The sequence below is a fragment of the Salmo salar genome, chromosome ssa16, assembly GCF_905237065.1.
Source record: "Salmo salar chromosome ssa16, Ssal_v3.1, whole genome shotgun sequence".
In the NCBI taxonomy this organism is placed as follows: Eukaryota; Metazoa; Chordata; class Actinopteri; order Salmoniformes; family Salmonidae; genus Salmo; species Salmo salar.
Window position 1 is genome coordinate 75,561,886 of NC_059457.1, and position 15,205 is coordinate 75,577,090.

At 43.5% G+C, this 15,205-nt stretch overlaps 1 protein-coding gene across 7 annotated transcripts in view; it reads left to right on the plus strand.

Annotated features, from left to right (window-relative positions):
• LOC106595378 (runt-related transcription factor 1) overlaps positions 1-15,205 on the plus strand; it is a 47,834-nt gene that overhangs the window by 18,411 nt on the left and 14,218 nt on the right. For 2 of the 7 annotated variants that reach the window (XM_045697856.1, XM_045697855.1), the window contains exon 3: positions 12,062-12,318. In XM_045697856.1, the coding sequence (XP_045553812.1) occupies positions 12,062-12,318 (257 nt within the window). Of the gene's footprint in view, positions 1-5,280; positions 5,384-10,050; positions 10,807-11,502; positions 11,743-12,061; positions 12,319-15,205 lie in introns of those variants that run through there. The other 5 variants (XM_045697854.1, XM_045697860.1, XM_045697858.1 and 2 more) reach the window with 5 other exon arrangements.

The following is a 15,205-nucleotide window of genomic DNA, read 5'->3' on the forward strand; positions in this document are numbered from 1 at the left end:
AGGTGAGGATGGATCCTTTCAGCTGATTTGGGGTTGGGGGTAGGGGGATCCCCTCCGTGTCTTTCTCTCTGTCTCCCTTCCTCCATCACTGTCTCTGTCATAAGGGATTTTGGCCGTGTGAGTCGTTACTTGATTTTGATTTTGTGGCTGACTGATGACTGATGTATTGACCAGTGTCCTCTCTCTCCTCTGTCTCTTGCTGGGGGGAAAAGGCCAGCCTGACCACCATTAATCGAGCAGCTGACCATTAAAATGTCCCCCCCCCCAGAACAACAGATTTTTACCATGTCTACTCGGGGTATAGATCCAACAACCTTTCGGTTACTGACCCAACGCTCTAACCACTAGGCTACCTGCCTACGTGGGGCAACCTAATCACATTTAACCCAGAACTAAAGTATTGCGTAATTGGTCAGCTGCTCGATTAAATTCTAGGTCCATACTTGTCAAGAGAAGCGATGAAGAGATGCTAGAACGAGGAGCTCCACCATCTCTCTTTGCAAGTTACGGGCAGAATGTCTCCTCCCCTTCCGAAATTCGGAAGATGCTAACAGCTGCGAAATCGTGATTTGTCCAAATAAACAGTGACGAAAAAAACGGGTCTGTCCGCGAGAGACTAGGGGCAACCCCACCAGTGAGGGTTGTGAGAATGGGCCTGCCATGCTGCCATAGATATGAGTCTCTCTGACTCTGGATCCATCTCAATAGTATAGATATGAGTCTCTCTGACTCTGGATCCATCTCAATAGTATAGATATGAGTCCCTCTGACTCTGGATCCATCTCAATAGTATAGATATGAGTCCCCCTGACTCTGGATCCATCTCAATAGTATAGATATGAGTCCCCCTGACTCTGGATCCATCTCAATAGTATAGATATGAGTCCCTCTGACTCTGGATCCATCTCAATAGTATAGATATGAGTCCCTCTGACTCTGGATCCATCTCAATAGTATAGATATGAGTCCCTCTGACTCTGGATCCATCTCAATAGTATAGATATGAGTCCCTCTGACTCTGGATCCATCTCAATAGTATAGATATGAGTCCCTCTGACTCTGGATCCATCTCAATAGTATAGATATGAGTCCCTCTGACTCTGGATCCATCTCAATAGTTTAAAGTGGCTTCTTCTCTTTGTCTCCTTTCCCTTTGTCTGCTCCGACCTTAAATACCTGTACAAGGGTTAACGTGTTGCTTTCACATTGCCAATGTTTTCAGATTAGTGCAGATTAAGGATGAGAGTCCATTTTGGACTATCGAGGTACAGCCATCCGTCCCCATCTCTCTGTCTATGTCTGTCTGTTGACAAGCTTGTGACTCATTTCTAAAGAGACCATCTGTTAGTTCCAACCACCAGGACCCAGTCCCAACCACCAGGACCCAGTCCCAACCACCAGGACCCAGTCCCAACCATCAGGACCCAGTCCCAACCACAGCAGACCCAGTCCCAACCACCAGGACCCAGTCCCAACCACCAGGACCCAGTCCCAACCACAGCAGACCCAGTCCCAACCACCAGGACCCAGTCCCAACCACCAGGACCCAGTCCCAACCACCAGGACCCAGTCCCAACCACAGCAGACCCAGTCCCAACCACCAGGACCCAGTCCCAACCACAGCAGACCCAGTCCCAACCACCAGGACCCAGTCCCAACCACCAGGACCCAGTCCCAACCACCAGGACCCAGTCCCAACCACAGCAGACCCAGTCCCAACCACCAGGACCCAGTCCCAACCACCAGGACCCAGTCCCAACCACAGCAGACCCAGTCCCAACCACCAGGACCCAGTCCCAACCACAGCAGACCCAGTCCCAACCACCAGGACCCAGATTAGACCGCAGGCTACCTCAGACACTCACACTGATCACTGACCAACTGTCAGTTGGCTAATGATGGACATGTTGTTTGAGTCAGTTTGAGTTTTTCTGTTGAGTCAGAGGGGCAACCTAACGTAAACCACTTCTAGGACTGTACAGTGGCTTCTTCTCCTCACTTCTGGACTCGTGCTCCTGGTTCTCGTTTCCTCTGGGATCTCCTCCTCCAATCCCTCTCTCATCCCTCTCTTCCTGCCCCGAGGCCAAGGCTCATCCCTCCATCAGGACACCATGCACCTTTACTGCCCATCCATCCATCCTTTTATCCATCCATCTATCCATCCTCTCCTCTTTCTATTGATCCTTCTATGCGTCCATACAATTGGATGGTAGATGAAAACCTTCCATAGTTTACAGATCAATATTTCACATTTTATTCAGGAAGCACTTTCAGAAAAAGAACAGTAACCCGGGCCTAAATCACAAAAGAGGAAGCAGACCCTATACATGTTTAAAATGTGCTGAAATAAACACACAACACGTAGTCCCAGTCTCTTCTGTTGATCACATGGAATAGTGTCCTTTTTCACAGGTGATTAAACTAGTCAGTGTGTGTGTGTCTGTGTCTGTCTATGTGTGAGCGCGCGTGTTTGTGCGTGCGTGCGTGCGTGCGTGCGTGTGTGTGTGTGTGTGTGTGTGTGTGTGTGTGTGTGTGTGTGTGTGTGTGTTTCCCTGCATCACTGCACCTGCTCATCCATTCAAACTGCACTAAACGCTGCCTGAGGCAGATCCCCATAGCTCTCTCTCTCTCTCTCTCTCCCCTCTCCTGTCCCCCTCCCTCCCTCCTTCCATCCCTCTCTCCCTGCTCAGTACTCTATTCAGCAAGGACAGAGATGCTGAGATATAAGCTGTAGGTGAAAAGTGAAGTGTGGACAGCTGAACTGTGCATAGGATTTATACTATGACTGGAATAGGTGTCAACATTACAGGGGTACGAACGTGTGTCACAGTAACTTTTAGACAGGTATATCACTTCAAACCGTTGAGCGCTATGTGACCCTCTCTCCTCTCCTCCCTCGCTCCCTCTCTCCTCTCCTCTCTCTCTCTCTCTCCCTCTCTCTCTCATATTCTCTCCTCATAGCTTGTGTCAGAAAATCAATCAGTAGTTCCACAGGAGGAGTGCCTCATAGAGCTGCTACTTTTCTCTCATCTGAGAGCACGCTGAATTATTCAACACACACACACAAGCCTTCCCTTCTGAAGACTGGCAGGTTTCAGACACAGACAAACTCAATGCACTGAGTCATATCTTCAGTCAGAAATGACCAAATCAAACAGCACTTGGATTGAGGGATGAATTCATTGTAGTATTCTGATTTAGTTGTGATTGACAGATTAGCCTGATTATCTTGTCATGATACTAGTTCTGGTGTTAACCATGTTAGCGTTACTGGGTCTATTGGGCCCTGGGGGATTCAGAGATGGGGCAGGGGAGTACAGGAAAGGGACCGTGGGAAAAACTGCTCCTTTGAAATTCTGTGTGTTTGTGTTGCATGTGTGTGTATCACTGGTTAAGAGTTTCTGCTTAGTTGCAATGTAAATACAGCTGGACTGAGTGTGTGTGGGCTGTTTGTCCCATTCCTGGAGTGTGAGTGTGTGTGTGCGTGCGTGCGGCTATGTGAAGGTGTGTGTCTGTTAACCAGGTGCTGGACCACTCTGTTCTGTCACTTGGCAGTGCTGCTAACTGATATGTCAGAAAATCAATTAATTACTTTTAAGTAGCAGTTAACTGCATCCAAACAATACAGCCCCATGAATTATAGAGGAGGTGTGAGAGTGCGTACGTGCGTACGTGCAAGCCTCCATTTTTTCCCCTCTATTTTAACTTGAGAGTCACTATCACTGCTTTCACAATGTTTGATTACAGAAACATTCAATTCCAACTGCTGTAAATCTTCTACAATAAACTTACAACAATCTGCTAACACTTTCAGTGAGTGAGTGATGAGTGACTGAGTGACTGGGTGATGAGTGACTGATGTGAAGCTCTGTGAAGCTGCATGAGACTCCTCCCCAGGCTGTATCTCTCCATCGATCCCTTGTTCAGGGAGGTGGTGGAGGTGAGGGGTGGAGGTGGTGAGGAGGGGCGAGTGTGTGGGTATTGATCCTCAGTGTGGCCCTGGTGCTGGCCTCAGGGTGGCCCCGACTCTAGAGACAGCAGGGGACAGACTGCCCCTGGCACAGAGAGAGAGAGACTGAGAGAGAGAGAGCGAGAGACTGAGAGAATGAGCGAGAGACTGAGAGAATGAGAGAGAGACAGAAAGGACACGAACACAGCAGTCCCCTAAGAGAGGGAGAAAGAGAGATAAACAAGTATAAAGAAAAAGACGATTAGAGGGACAGTTCAATCCACGTCCCCAAAGAGAAACTCTGACCTGCAGAGATTGGCAGAGTGGAAGAGGAGGTTCCAACCAACTAATACAGTGTGTGTATCCAGCAACAGTGTGGTAACAGAGGCGACACTTCCTGTCAAGCTCGTCCCTAGTAGTGCCTTCCCTAGACCATCATGACCTGCTGTGGCGTACCAGATCCCTGCAACACACACACATTCGGTGTCCTGTGGTACTGCCACTGGTGTACCCAGAGTTCCGTTGGGCCCAGGTCTGTGGGATAGTTACTATGAGTGGTGGATTCGGGGGGGTGTGTGGAGGACGACCCAGAAACCTCAGTGGCCATGCACCAACCTCAGCCAGACCAGAGGACTGATCCGTGTCACACTAGGGGGTTTCCAGGAAGCCAGCGACCAGCCATAGTGGTCATGTCACCTCAGGAGCTGTCACTGGCAAATCAAACTGTCTCCGTCGTTCGAATCTGGTTTCCAGATCTTCCAGTGTAAGGACCGTGTGGTTCCCAAACTCTGGCGTGAACCACTGAGAAAATTGTCCTTTTTCATGTGATCCACAAACTCGATGACAATTACTTAAAACACAAACCAGTCTTTATGGCTAAGACCAACTCAATCCCCTGCTCTCGCAAGTTTAAGTCCTCGCCTTTATTTTCACCGTTTGTCAGAACTTTAGAAAAAGAAGAGAGGGAGAGAGATGAGAGAAAGACATGGAGGGGGGAGCGATAGAGAGAGGAAAGGAGAGAGAGAAAAATCATTTGAGTCGCTAAATGAAATTAGCAGGTCTGAGTTGCCTGAGGGCAGAGTGATGCCGAGTCCCCCGGGGCTACGCTTAGTGAGGGAATATATTAAGCATGAGTGGATGCCATCTCTTTTCCCCTCCTTTCTCTCCTTCTTTCTCTCTTTTTCAGTTTTTCACTAATATCTTGGGCGAGGGGGGAGGTGGGAAGGGTGGCGGGTGGGTATAAAAGGATGAGGGTGAGAGTGAGGGGGATCTAGCTTTCCATATTCCTGTGCTGGGTCTTAAAAACCCAACCCACCGTTCGCTCCGCCAGTACCCAGAGACGAAGCATGAATCCTGGGCCCTTCTCCAACTCCGGTCCCCTGTCCTGGGCCATGTACCTGATGAGGAAAGGCCGAACTGGCAATGGGCTCTTTGGTAATCTATCCTGCTTTTATTACTACACCTGCGTCTTCATCTACCCCTTCCTCTTCATCGTTATCATCAACATCATCACTGTCTGCCTCTCAACCACTCTTGTCTTTGTCTTTGTTTGTCAAATTGAAAGACATTTGCCCTGAATCTTCCTCATAACTCATCTTTACCTGCGGCTATTTCTTCATGATCTTCATCATCATCCCCACCACCATCATCATCATCATCAACCGTTTCCTCTCAGCCTTTTTAATCTTCTTTTGTTTACTTTTCTCTCACCCCTCATTCTTTCTCCAGTCTGTTTTCCAATGTTGTCCTGAATGGGGTTAAGAAACCAAGAGTGAAACATTTGATTGATACAACATACACCAGTTTTTATTTCTGTGTGCTGCGGCTGTATTTTGGTTTGGGTGGTTCACCTTACTTGATGCTAACTGATGCTCAAAAAACTAAAGACTGAATGATGTGCTGAAGATTTTTCTTATTTTTCCTCAAAAAATGTTTAGGCTATATTAATCTGTAGGCCTATAGGTTCATGGGTAGGCAAGATTCGGGGTTTATGCTGATGACTTGTCATTTAAACCAATCATCTCTCCAGAATTGATTCTTTCCCAATGCAATGGAAGCGGCCTCCAGTTAATCGCGCAAACATGCTGCAGCGTGTAGCCTCGCGACGCATATCGATAGATTTGATAGCCGACTACATACATTATTGATCAAGCAGTTTGCGCCTATCCGATTACCGCTACTCAGAGGTGAACGGGACGAGAGGAAATCCAAGCCTCTCGCTCTCTCTCTCTCTCGTAGAACTCTCCCTGCCTGTCCCCTCAAAGTAGCAGTTCTTCCTTTAGGCAACCGTAAAGTCGGTTCATTTCTGAGGAAATATTTCCTTCAATTATATTGAAATCGATAATTTTTTTAATGATTGAATATTTTAGGCCGTGATTGTAGACTATAGGTTTTTTATTTATCAATAATATAGGCAACCAACATTTTCACGGCTACGACTTTCAAAAATCAGACTGCATCACATTTATTTAGCATGTGAAAAAATAAAATTGTATTTGTTTTAATTAGAATCGAATCTATTTAATTTGATGTGTCATATAGGAGTAAATAGGCTTTTTGCTTTGTTTTATTGTTTTTAACAATGATCTAATTATTAGCACTTCTCCAAGGGGGCATTTTAACAGAGCTTTGTGTTTTAGTAATCAATAACCACACACTAATCAAATCCTAAATGTATATACGATGATATTAGAATAGGCTATAATAAATTAAATCTCCAATTATAGATTTAGTAGGCGAACAACTTCATCAGTTTGAAATATTTTGTGTCCTAAATTTCAAACATAAATGTAGTCCTAATTTGTGGCCTATTGTTTGGTTGTTGTTTAAAATTAAGGTACAATCTGGTACGTTCTGGTAGGTTCTGTGTGACGTGCTGTGGTGAGCTGCATTGTAAAAGATAACATTATCGGGGGCGGCAGGTAGCCTAGTGGTTAGAACGTTAGGTCAGTAACCGAAAGGTTGTCGGATCGAATCCCCGACCTGACAAGGTAAAAATCTGTCGTTCTGCCCTTGAAGAATTTGTTCTTAACTGACTTGTCAAGTTAAATTTTAAAAATCTGAAGATGAGTTGTGTCCGTCTCTCAGTACGGATATATTTCAACACAAACAATTGCGACAAATGCTCAAACGGCGGCCGGGCCTTGCCGTCACGACACATACATGCACAGATATATAACTAGCCTACGTGAGTCATTGGATAACGGACTTATTTGATTGACTGAATTATAATGCTTTATTCAAGGGGACATGATTGACTTTAGAGCATTATGTGGTTTTATTGTAAATATATATATTATTATGATTATTCAGCAGTGGCTGGCCTTTTTTTTAGGCGATTCTGCTTCTTTTATCCGGCACCATTGAATCACATTTCCAGTAAGCTGTTTGGATGTGTCAGTGGAGTTGATGACCAATTATACTTTTAAACATGAATCACTCAACATTCTGCTCGCAGCCCCCCCGCACAAGCGCATAGGCCTAACTGAATTAAAGTTTTTCTGTAGGCGTATGTCAGCACTTCCTAAGTAATGGAACATTGATTAATCAGAGGGAATCCACATAAATATTTTTTATCCGTTTTTCTAATAAAAAAACTTTTTTTGCCTTGAGAATGTGTCCATTGCAAAAAATACGCACCATTATCCATTATTTCGTTACGGCCTAAATGAATTAATCCAACATCAAAAAAATGTTAGGATTCTTTGCACTGTGTTTACTGTATATAGAGCAAAAAGGCCAGTCACTTTCTATCACGGACACTGTAGTCGGTCCGGCCAGGCGGATGCGTAAGCCGTTACATTTTTTATCATCACGCCTGTGGCTATACGTTCTTAAAACACGGAGAGAGGGGAGAGAAACTGACAGTTCTCTAAAACTCCCGGACAAGGCTGTCAGACTGACCTCTCTTTGTCAAAACAAACTGAAAAACTCATCAGACGAATACTTTCTGCTGAGCTCTGCGTGTACAGGTGGACTAGACTTCATAGTCATTATGGCAAAGACACATAGCCTGTGGCGATGAATATCGAACTGGTCAATGGCAATGAGCTAAACATAGGAGATAATGAGAGAACAAAATCATAATTTTGGATTTCAGAATCATTTTCTTTCTGCTTTGATCTGAATTTGAAAGTAGCCTACAATGTGGTGTTAAATCATTTCCATAATGGAACATATTTACACCATGCAAAAATATTCACATATAGACATAAGATCGTCTGTTTTTATTTACATCGTCACGCAACATAAAATAATTCTCTACAGTGAGGCCTGCGAGTATGTTACAGCTTTCCATTTGCCAGGAGGTGATTTAGATCGTATGCCGCCACCTATTGTTGATATTTGGTGCAGCCACGACGCCCACACTGCGCACTGACACGACAAGACCTGGGAGGTGCTTTATGCGGTCGTGGGAAAAGTGTTCTATGGTCATACTTCAGTAAAAGTCAAGATACCTTAAAGAAAATCAATAAAGTAAAAGTGAACGTCACCCAGTAAAAGTCTAAAAGTATTTGGTTTAAATGCATTTAAGTACTCAATTGGCATAGGCCTATTTGAGTAAAAGTAAAAGCTTTACGTCAAATTCCTTATAATAAGCAAATCAGATGGCACTACGTTCTTGTTTTTATATTTACGGACAGACAAGGGTACACACGCAGTATGTGTTTAGTGAGTCAGCCAGATCAGAGGCAGTAGGGATGACAATGTTATATTGATAGGTGCGTGGATTTGACCAATGTTGTACTTTTGGGGGTCAGGGAATATACATATGGGAGTAAAAAAGTACATATTTTCTTTGGGAATGTAGTGTAGTAAAAGTAAAATTTGTCAAAAATATAAACAGTAAAGTAAACATCCCCCCCCCCAAAAAAAATAAAATAAAACTAGGCTACTTGAGAAGTACTTTAAAGTATTTTTACTTAACTACGCTACTTTACACCACCATCTTTATGTGGCAACGTTGTTTTCCACCGCGGTAAACAACAGGTAACTTTCATGCTTACTTGTAGATAACAACAAGACATCAAATAAACAGTTGAGGATGAGAGCCTACATTCTGACACCGTGAAAGCTGCTTTTTAAGCACGCGCATTTACGCTCTGTCACACTATCATGAAATACATCCCCTGTTCAACGGTTACTTTATTCAGTATGTCTGTGTTGTGCATGGATTGTGGAACCTACTTTAACGTCATCCTCTGAACCCACATCACGTTGGACACTAGCCATAGTGCTACGGAGGGGGAATAGGCCTAAATGGGATATCGTCTCCAAAATACGTCGCGGTGGCCTCCATATAATCTATTCGCAGATGTGATGCAGCCTGGGTTATATGGTTTTTAGCAGTGACGTGGTGGCTATTGCTGATATCATATTCCCCGAATAGATCAGCGCATGACCAATACGTCCACTGGAACAGTACACGCGCCCTGGAATTCAGCAGAATGGCTGTCTTTGTATAAATGTCCACCTCATCTACAGATGAGTCATTTGGGCTTCTTTCTTTACTTTTCCTGTTATTGCACGTCTATATAGGCACATCGGCTATGTCTTATTGGCTAACTTATTGCATGGATATTTACTCATCTTATTTTGTTATGGTGTATGCAGACTATGTTTTGACACCGACACGAGAAATCATCCGGGAAATATCAGGCATTAGGTAGGCTAAAGTGTATTTCCAACTAAATATGTGTGTTTGGTGTCCAAACGCATAGGCCTAATTGTGATTTGGGCAGATTTTTTGTGAACAATAATTTTAATCCACCTTTCAATATATTTTCTTGTGTTTTTTGTTTTTGTATTGGTATCCAACATCCAATTGCACACTGTTTACTTTTATGTTAAAACTACAATACTAGAGCGCGACCGCTGTGTCCGTCTCTCATCGAGCACCGCAGCCCCAAAGTGGAATTCCATTGACTGGCCCGAGCCTTCCTAAGAACCCACAGTTCTCCATCCCTGGACGGACGCAGCTTTAATTGGTTAAACCCTCCCGGACTCTCCGTAGTATCTCGATTCTATTGGCTGAGATCTGTCTCTATGCAAATCCAACCCTGGAGGGACGCATTCCAGCACTGCGGACGGACTGCCAGTAAAACCCTGCCTCCCATCGTCGGGACGTTCATTCATACGCAGCAACTCAACTCTATACACAACCGGAGCATTCAACAAGGGTTTATCGAAATATAAGGCTGTTTGCAGTGACACATCCTAGCCTATTCCTCGTTCACATTCCAGACAATATTTATAAAAGCGAAATTGAAGTATTAACGTTTTTTCCGTCTCCCATGTTGGCACGCACAGAGACGAGAAGATTCCTATTGCGAATTGGGGAGCCATAGAACATCCATCAAAGTTGACCTTTTGTGGCGAGTAACTCACAAGTTATTGAAGAACAACAGAAGAGGAAAAGAAGAAAACATAACCCAACTGGACTTTCTTATTCGCTGTTCGTTTGCTCATTTGAATGCGCCCTGAGACCTCCTTGGATGACGGTCGGGTTTTATTTAGTATCTGGTCGGTGGATGCCTCTTCAGTTTCTGTGTCCATAACACGGATCATGGAATGAGGACTTCACACACCGAGATTTAGCGGGATGTGCGTAATTTGTTAACCGAAGGTGTTTTACTCCACTACAACGCAAATACCCAGTTTTATTCGTGCCCACGCAAGAACCTTCAGACTGTCGCCTGATTTCCACGGTTGATCCACGTGCCTTGGGAGAGTTCATCTAACGACATTTTTAGAGGCAAATATCAGAAGAAACATAGAGCTATATATTCCACAGAGAGTCAGTTTAACTGGATCCTACTGCGGTGTACAAATGGTCTTCCTTTGGGACGCCAAATACGGTACATGAACTTATTTTCACATTTTACGCACGGTTGAATATGTGTTGGTATCTATACCCATCCTGTCCTGTCTAACTTATCAACACCATACTGTGGCAGAACTTGTGTATTATTATCAACCAAGATTTAAACTTCCCTCTGAACTGTGGTTCAGTGCTTTGTGCATGCTAGGTTCCAAATGTAGCCTGTGGCCAACTCGCTGTGAGAGAAAAAACCCGTTGGCGTCCTGCCAATAATTACGTTTATTTCCTCTTCAAATTCTGGTTTCGGTGTGTTTCTTGGCTGTGTGAATGCGCGCGGGTATAAATGTATGCACAAATGCCAACACACACACACACACATGCACACACGCACGCACTTGAGGTTAGGCTACATTAATCAGTTGTCACTAGATACCACAGCCACAAAGTCATAAACCCCGCCTATTTATATAATTTATCTTCTTAAAATATGACTTTGAAGCTAAATTTAACCCTGAACTTAACCACACTGCTAACTTATGACTAACCTTAAATTAAGACCAAAAAGATAATTTGAGTTTTCATGAAGTTTTACGATAGGCCTACAGCCAATTTGAACTTTGTGACTATGGTAACTAATGGAAACCACATTAAAACACATGCAAAGCACATTACTTCCCCTCTCATCAACGGTTTATAAATAAATCCTTCCATCCACAGCGCGTGGTTTGCTGTTAATATTGGCTGGTTAGATGAGAGCAACACAGAGTTGGAGTTCAGTCCAGTTCTGTGGTACACTAGTCCAAGTTCTGTTGAAAGAGCGAGAGGCAGCAGCGGTTTTTAAACCCCCGGTCGTTCCAAACCGCCAACATGTGGCATCGATTGTGGTTGGCTTGGCTGAGTGGCAGACAGGCAGACCGACGGACAGCGCGCGCCGGGGCCTGTCAGACACAGCATCGCTGGCTGGTTTTTAACGGTTTGGTTTCACGTGTCTCCGGCTCTCCAGGGTTGGGTTCCGCTGTTGTAATTTCACTGCGCTCTATTCTGAGAACTTGTATAATTCTGTGCTCTGAAGGCCAACTTGAAACTACATGCACATTGATAAACATAATAGAAAACACTGATCATGTACAGTTCAAAATGTGAATAGCCTAAATTCGTTTGTATTTACTTACTAAGAAGTTATATGCCTTATTGACATACTGTTGACTCTATAGTGTGCGCGCGTGTACGCCTGCGTTGTGTCTGTCTGTGTCCTTACTCACTTATTTATCTACATCTCCATCTTTCTCCAGACCCAGCACCTGGTCGGCGCTTCACCCCCCCTTCCACCACCCTGTTGTCAGGTAAGATGAGTGAGGGTCTGCCCCTGGGTGCCCAGGAGAGCAGTAGCGCCGCCCTGGTGGGAAAGCTGCGTATTGCAGACCGTGGCATGGTGGAGGTGCTGTCAGATCACCCTGGAGAACTGGTGAGGACAGACAGCCCCAACTTCATCTGTTCTGTCCTACCCACACACTGGAGGTGCAACAAGACACTGCCCATCGCATTCAAGGTGAGTGTGTGTGTGTGTGTGGGAGAGGAGTGTGTGTGGGTGGGTGTGTGTGTGTGTAGTGCTATATTTGTAGTTTTATTTTGAATCATTTCTGGAGGCTATAGAGGAACGTGCAAATTTAGTCTGATGGCAACGTTTCTCATAAATGTCTATGTATGTGTGTGTCAAATCAAAAACATATATATTGTCATATGCACTGAATACAACAGGTGTAGACCTTACCTTGAAATGCTTACTTACAAGCCCCTAACCAACAATGCAGAGTTTTAAAAAAGTTATTAAGAAAAATTTGCTAAATAAACGAATGGAAAAATAGTAACACAAATAAAATAACAATAACGAGGCTGTATACAAAGGCTACCAGTACCGAGTCATTGTGCAGGGGTACAGGTTAGTCCAGGTATTATGTACAAATAGGTGAAGGGGTAAAGTGACTATGAATTGATAATAAACAGAGAGTTGCAGCAGTGTGTGTGTGAAGAGTGTGAAGGAATGTGTGTGTGTGTGTGTGTGTGTGTGTGTGTGTGTGTGTGTGTGTGTGTGTGTGTGTGTGGGTTGCGTCAATATACATGTGTGTGTGTTTTGTGTGTGTATGTGTTGAAGTGTCAGTGTAGTATGTATGCGTGTGTGGTTATTGTCCAATCAGTGTACATCGAGCTTGTGCCAAATTTTTGTTGTTGAATAAAATAAGGTGGTCAATGCAAATAGTCTGGGAGGCTATTTGATGAACTGTTCAGCAGTCTTGAGGGTAGAAGCTGTTAATGAGCCTTTTGGTCCCAGACTTGGCGCTCCGGTACCACTTGCCGTGTGTGTGAGATGGTGCTTGATAACTGGCCATGAGCAGTACCCAATCTCCCAACCTCATAACTAGCTACCAATAAGCCATTTCAGGCTATCAATCAAGTTAGAGTAGCTAGCTTGTCTAACCATCTTAGTTGGCATGCCAGCTGGCAAGGTTGATAGACTTAGAAAAGCAAGCAATTACTAAATGTACTCAATTAGACTCACATTACTTTCAATATTTTACCCAGATTTGAGCAGAGAAGCATATTTCGTTTCAGGAGGATACAGACAGCTCAAGATGTATGGTTACATATGCAGATATTTTTTTTATTGACATAGAATTAAGCGTAATGATTATTGCTCTAGATTGCCGGGAAAATCTGTTTCAGGTGTTTGAAAAAATGCAAAATTCTCCAAATTACAGACGGACCCCCCCCCTCACATATTTTGTGCCCCCTCAGATTTCTGGGGTGCATGACGCCCCTGGTCACAGAATAAACTTTTAATTGGAGAAAAATATTATTATAGCCATAGCCTACTTCCTTTACAGTTTTTCACTTTGTAATGCAGTTCTCAGAATTGGAATGATGCACGTCAATGTCTTCCAGTTGTTTCATTAGGCTGATGTCGTTCTGGGCATCCATAATGGGAATTATATCATCCAAGTAAAGTACTTTTAAGCACTTTAGGACAGAAGCGTTTGTGAAAAAAAGCCATAGAAAAATACTGTAAAATCAGATTGAGGGAGTTGTATACATTATGTACATTATAAACAAAGTCATAGGCGGATGTTGTTGCCATTAAGTGTGTGTTTGTGTCTGGATGTTGTTGACCGTCTGTTTGAAGAGCTCTATAATCGTTTCCTCATTATTGTTTGTTCTGCAGGGCCGTTTTCACGCTCCACCGAACCTCTCTCTCATGTCTGACTTCCGTAGCTCCCCAACAGTCCTTGAGAATGTAAACTATACTGGGACTGCCAAACACCCGTATTTTCCATCTCTGCCGTGTGTGTGGGTGAAGGGGGGTTGTGTGTGTGGACTAAAGATGTAGTGTCTCAGTTGAAAAACAGAACAGAGCCGTAGTACCCATGCCCGCTATCTCCTCTGTACATTTGCACGCTGATTTGTGGCCATGATTACAGTTAATATGAAAATGACTCTCCCTGGGTCTATTTGCTTTGGGTGTGGAGCTATTCAGTCTGTAGTCTGGGTGGCTTTCTGGAGCACAAAAACACCCAGACTGCCCTCCCATTTAGTAGACCCAGGGTTGGAACAAATTACTGAGAAATAGACTAAATAGATTCAGAATGAATAATTAATTCATTATGAAGTACTAGAATTTATAATTTTTCAATATTATTTTTAAAAGTATAAACATAGTTGAATACACTCGGAATAGAGTGTTGCAATATAACTAAAGATGCTCCTTTTTGACCAAATACATATATCTACCCAGGGGCACAACTTGGTTTTAGAAGTGGGGGGGACATAATGGTTATTATTATTATTATTATTATTTTAATTATCCAGTCTAGAGGTCGACCGATTATGATTTTCAACGCCGATGACGATTATTGGAGGACCAAATTACCGATTAAAATCGGCCGATTTAAAAAAATATATTTGTAATAATGACAATTACAACAATACTGAATGAACACTTATTTTAACTTAATATAATACATCAATAAAATCAATTTAGCCTCAAATAAATAATGAAACATGTTCAATTTGGTTTAAATAATGCAAAAACAAAGTGTTGGAGAAGAAAGTAAAAGGGCAATATGTGCCATGTAAGAAAGCTAACGTTTAAGTTCCTTGCTCAGAACATGAGAACATATGAAAGCTGGTGGTTCCTTTTAACATGAGTCTTCAATATTCCCAGGTAAGAAGTTTTAGGTTGTAGTTATTATAGGAATTATAGGACTATTTCTCTCTATACCATTTGTATTTCATATACCTTTGACTATTGGATGTTCTTATAGGCACTTTAGTATTGCCAGTGTAACAGTATAGCTTCCGTCCCTCTCCTCGCTCCTACCTGGGCTCAAACCAGGAACACATCGACAACAGCCACCCTCGAAGCAGCGTTACCCATGTAGAGC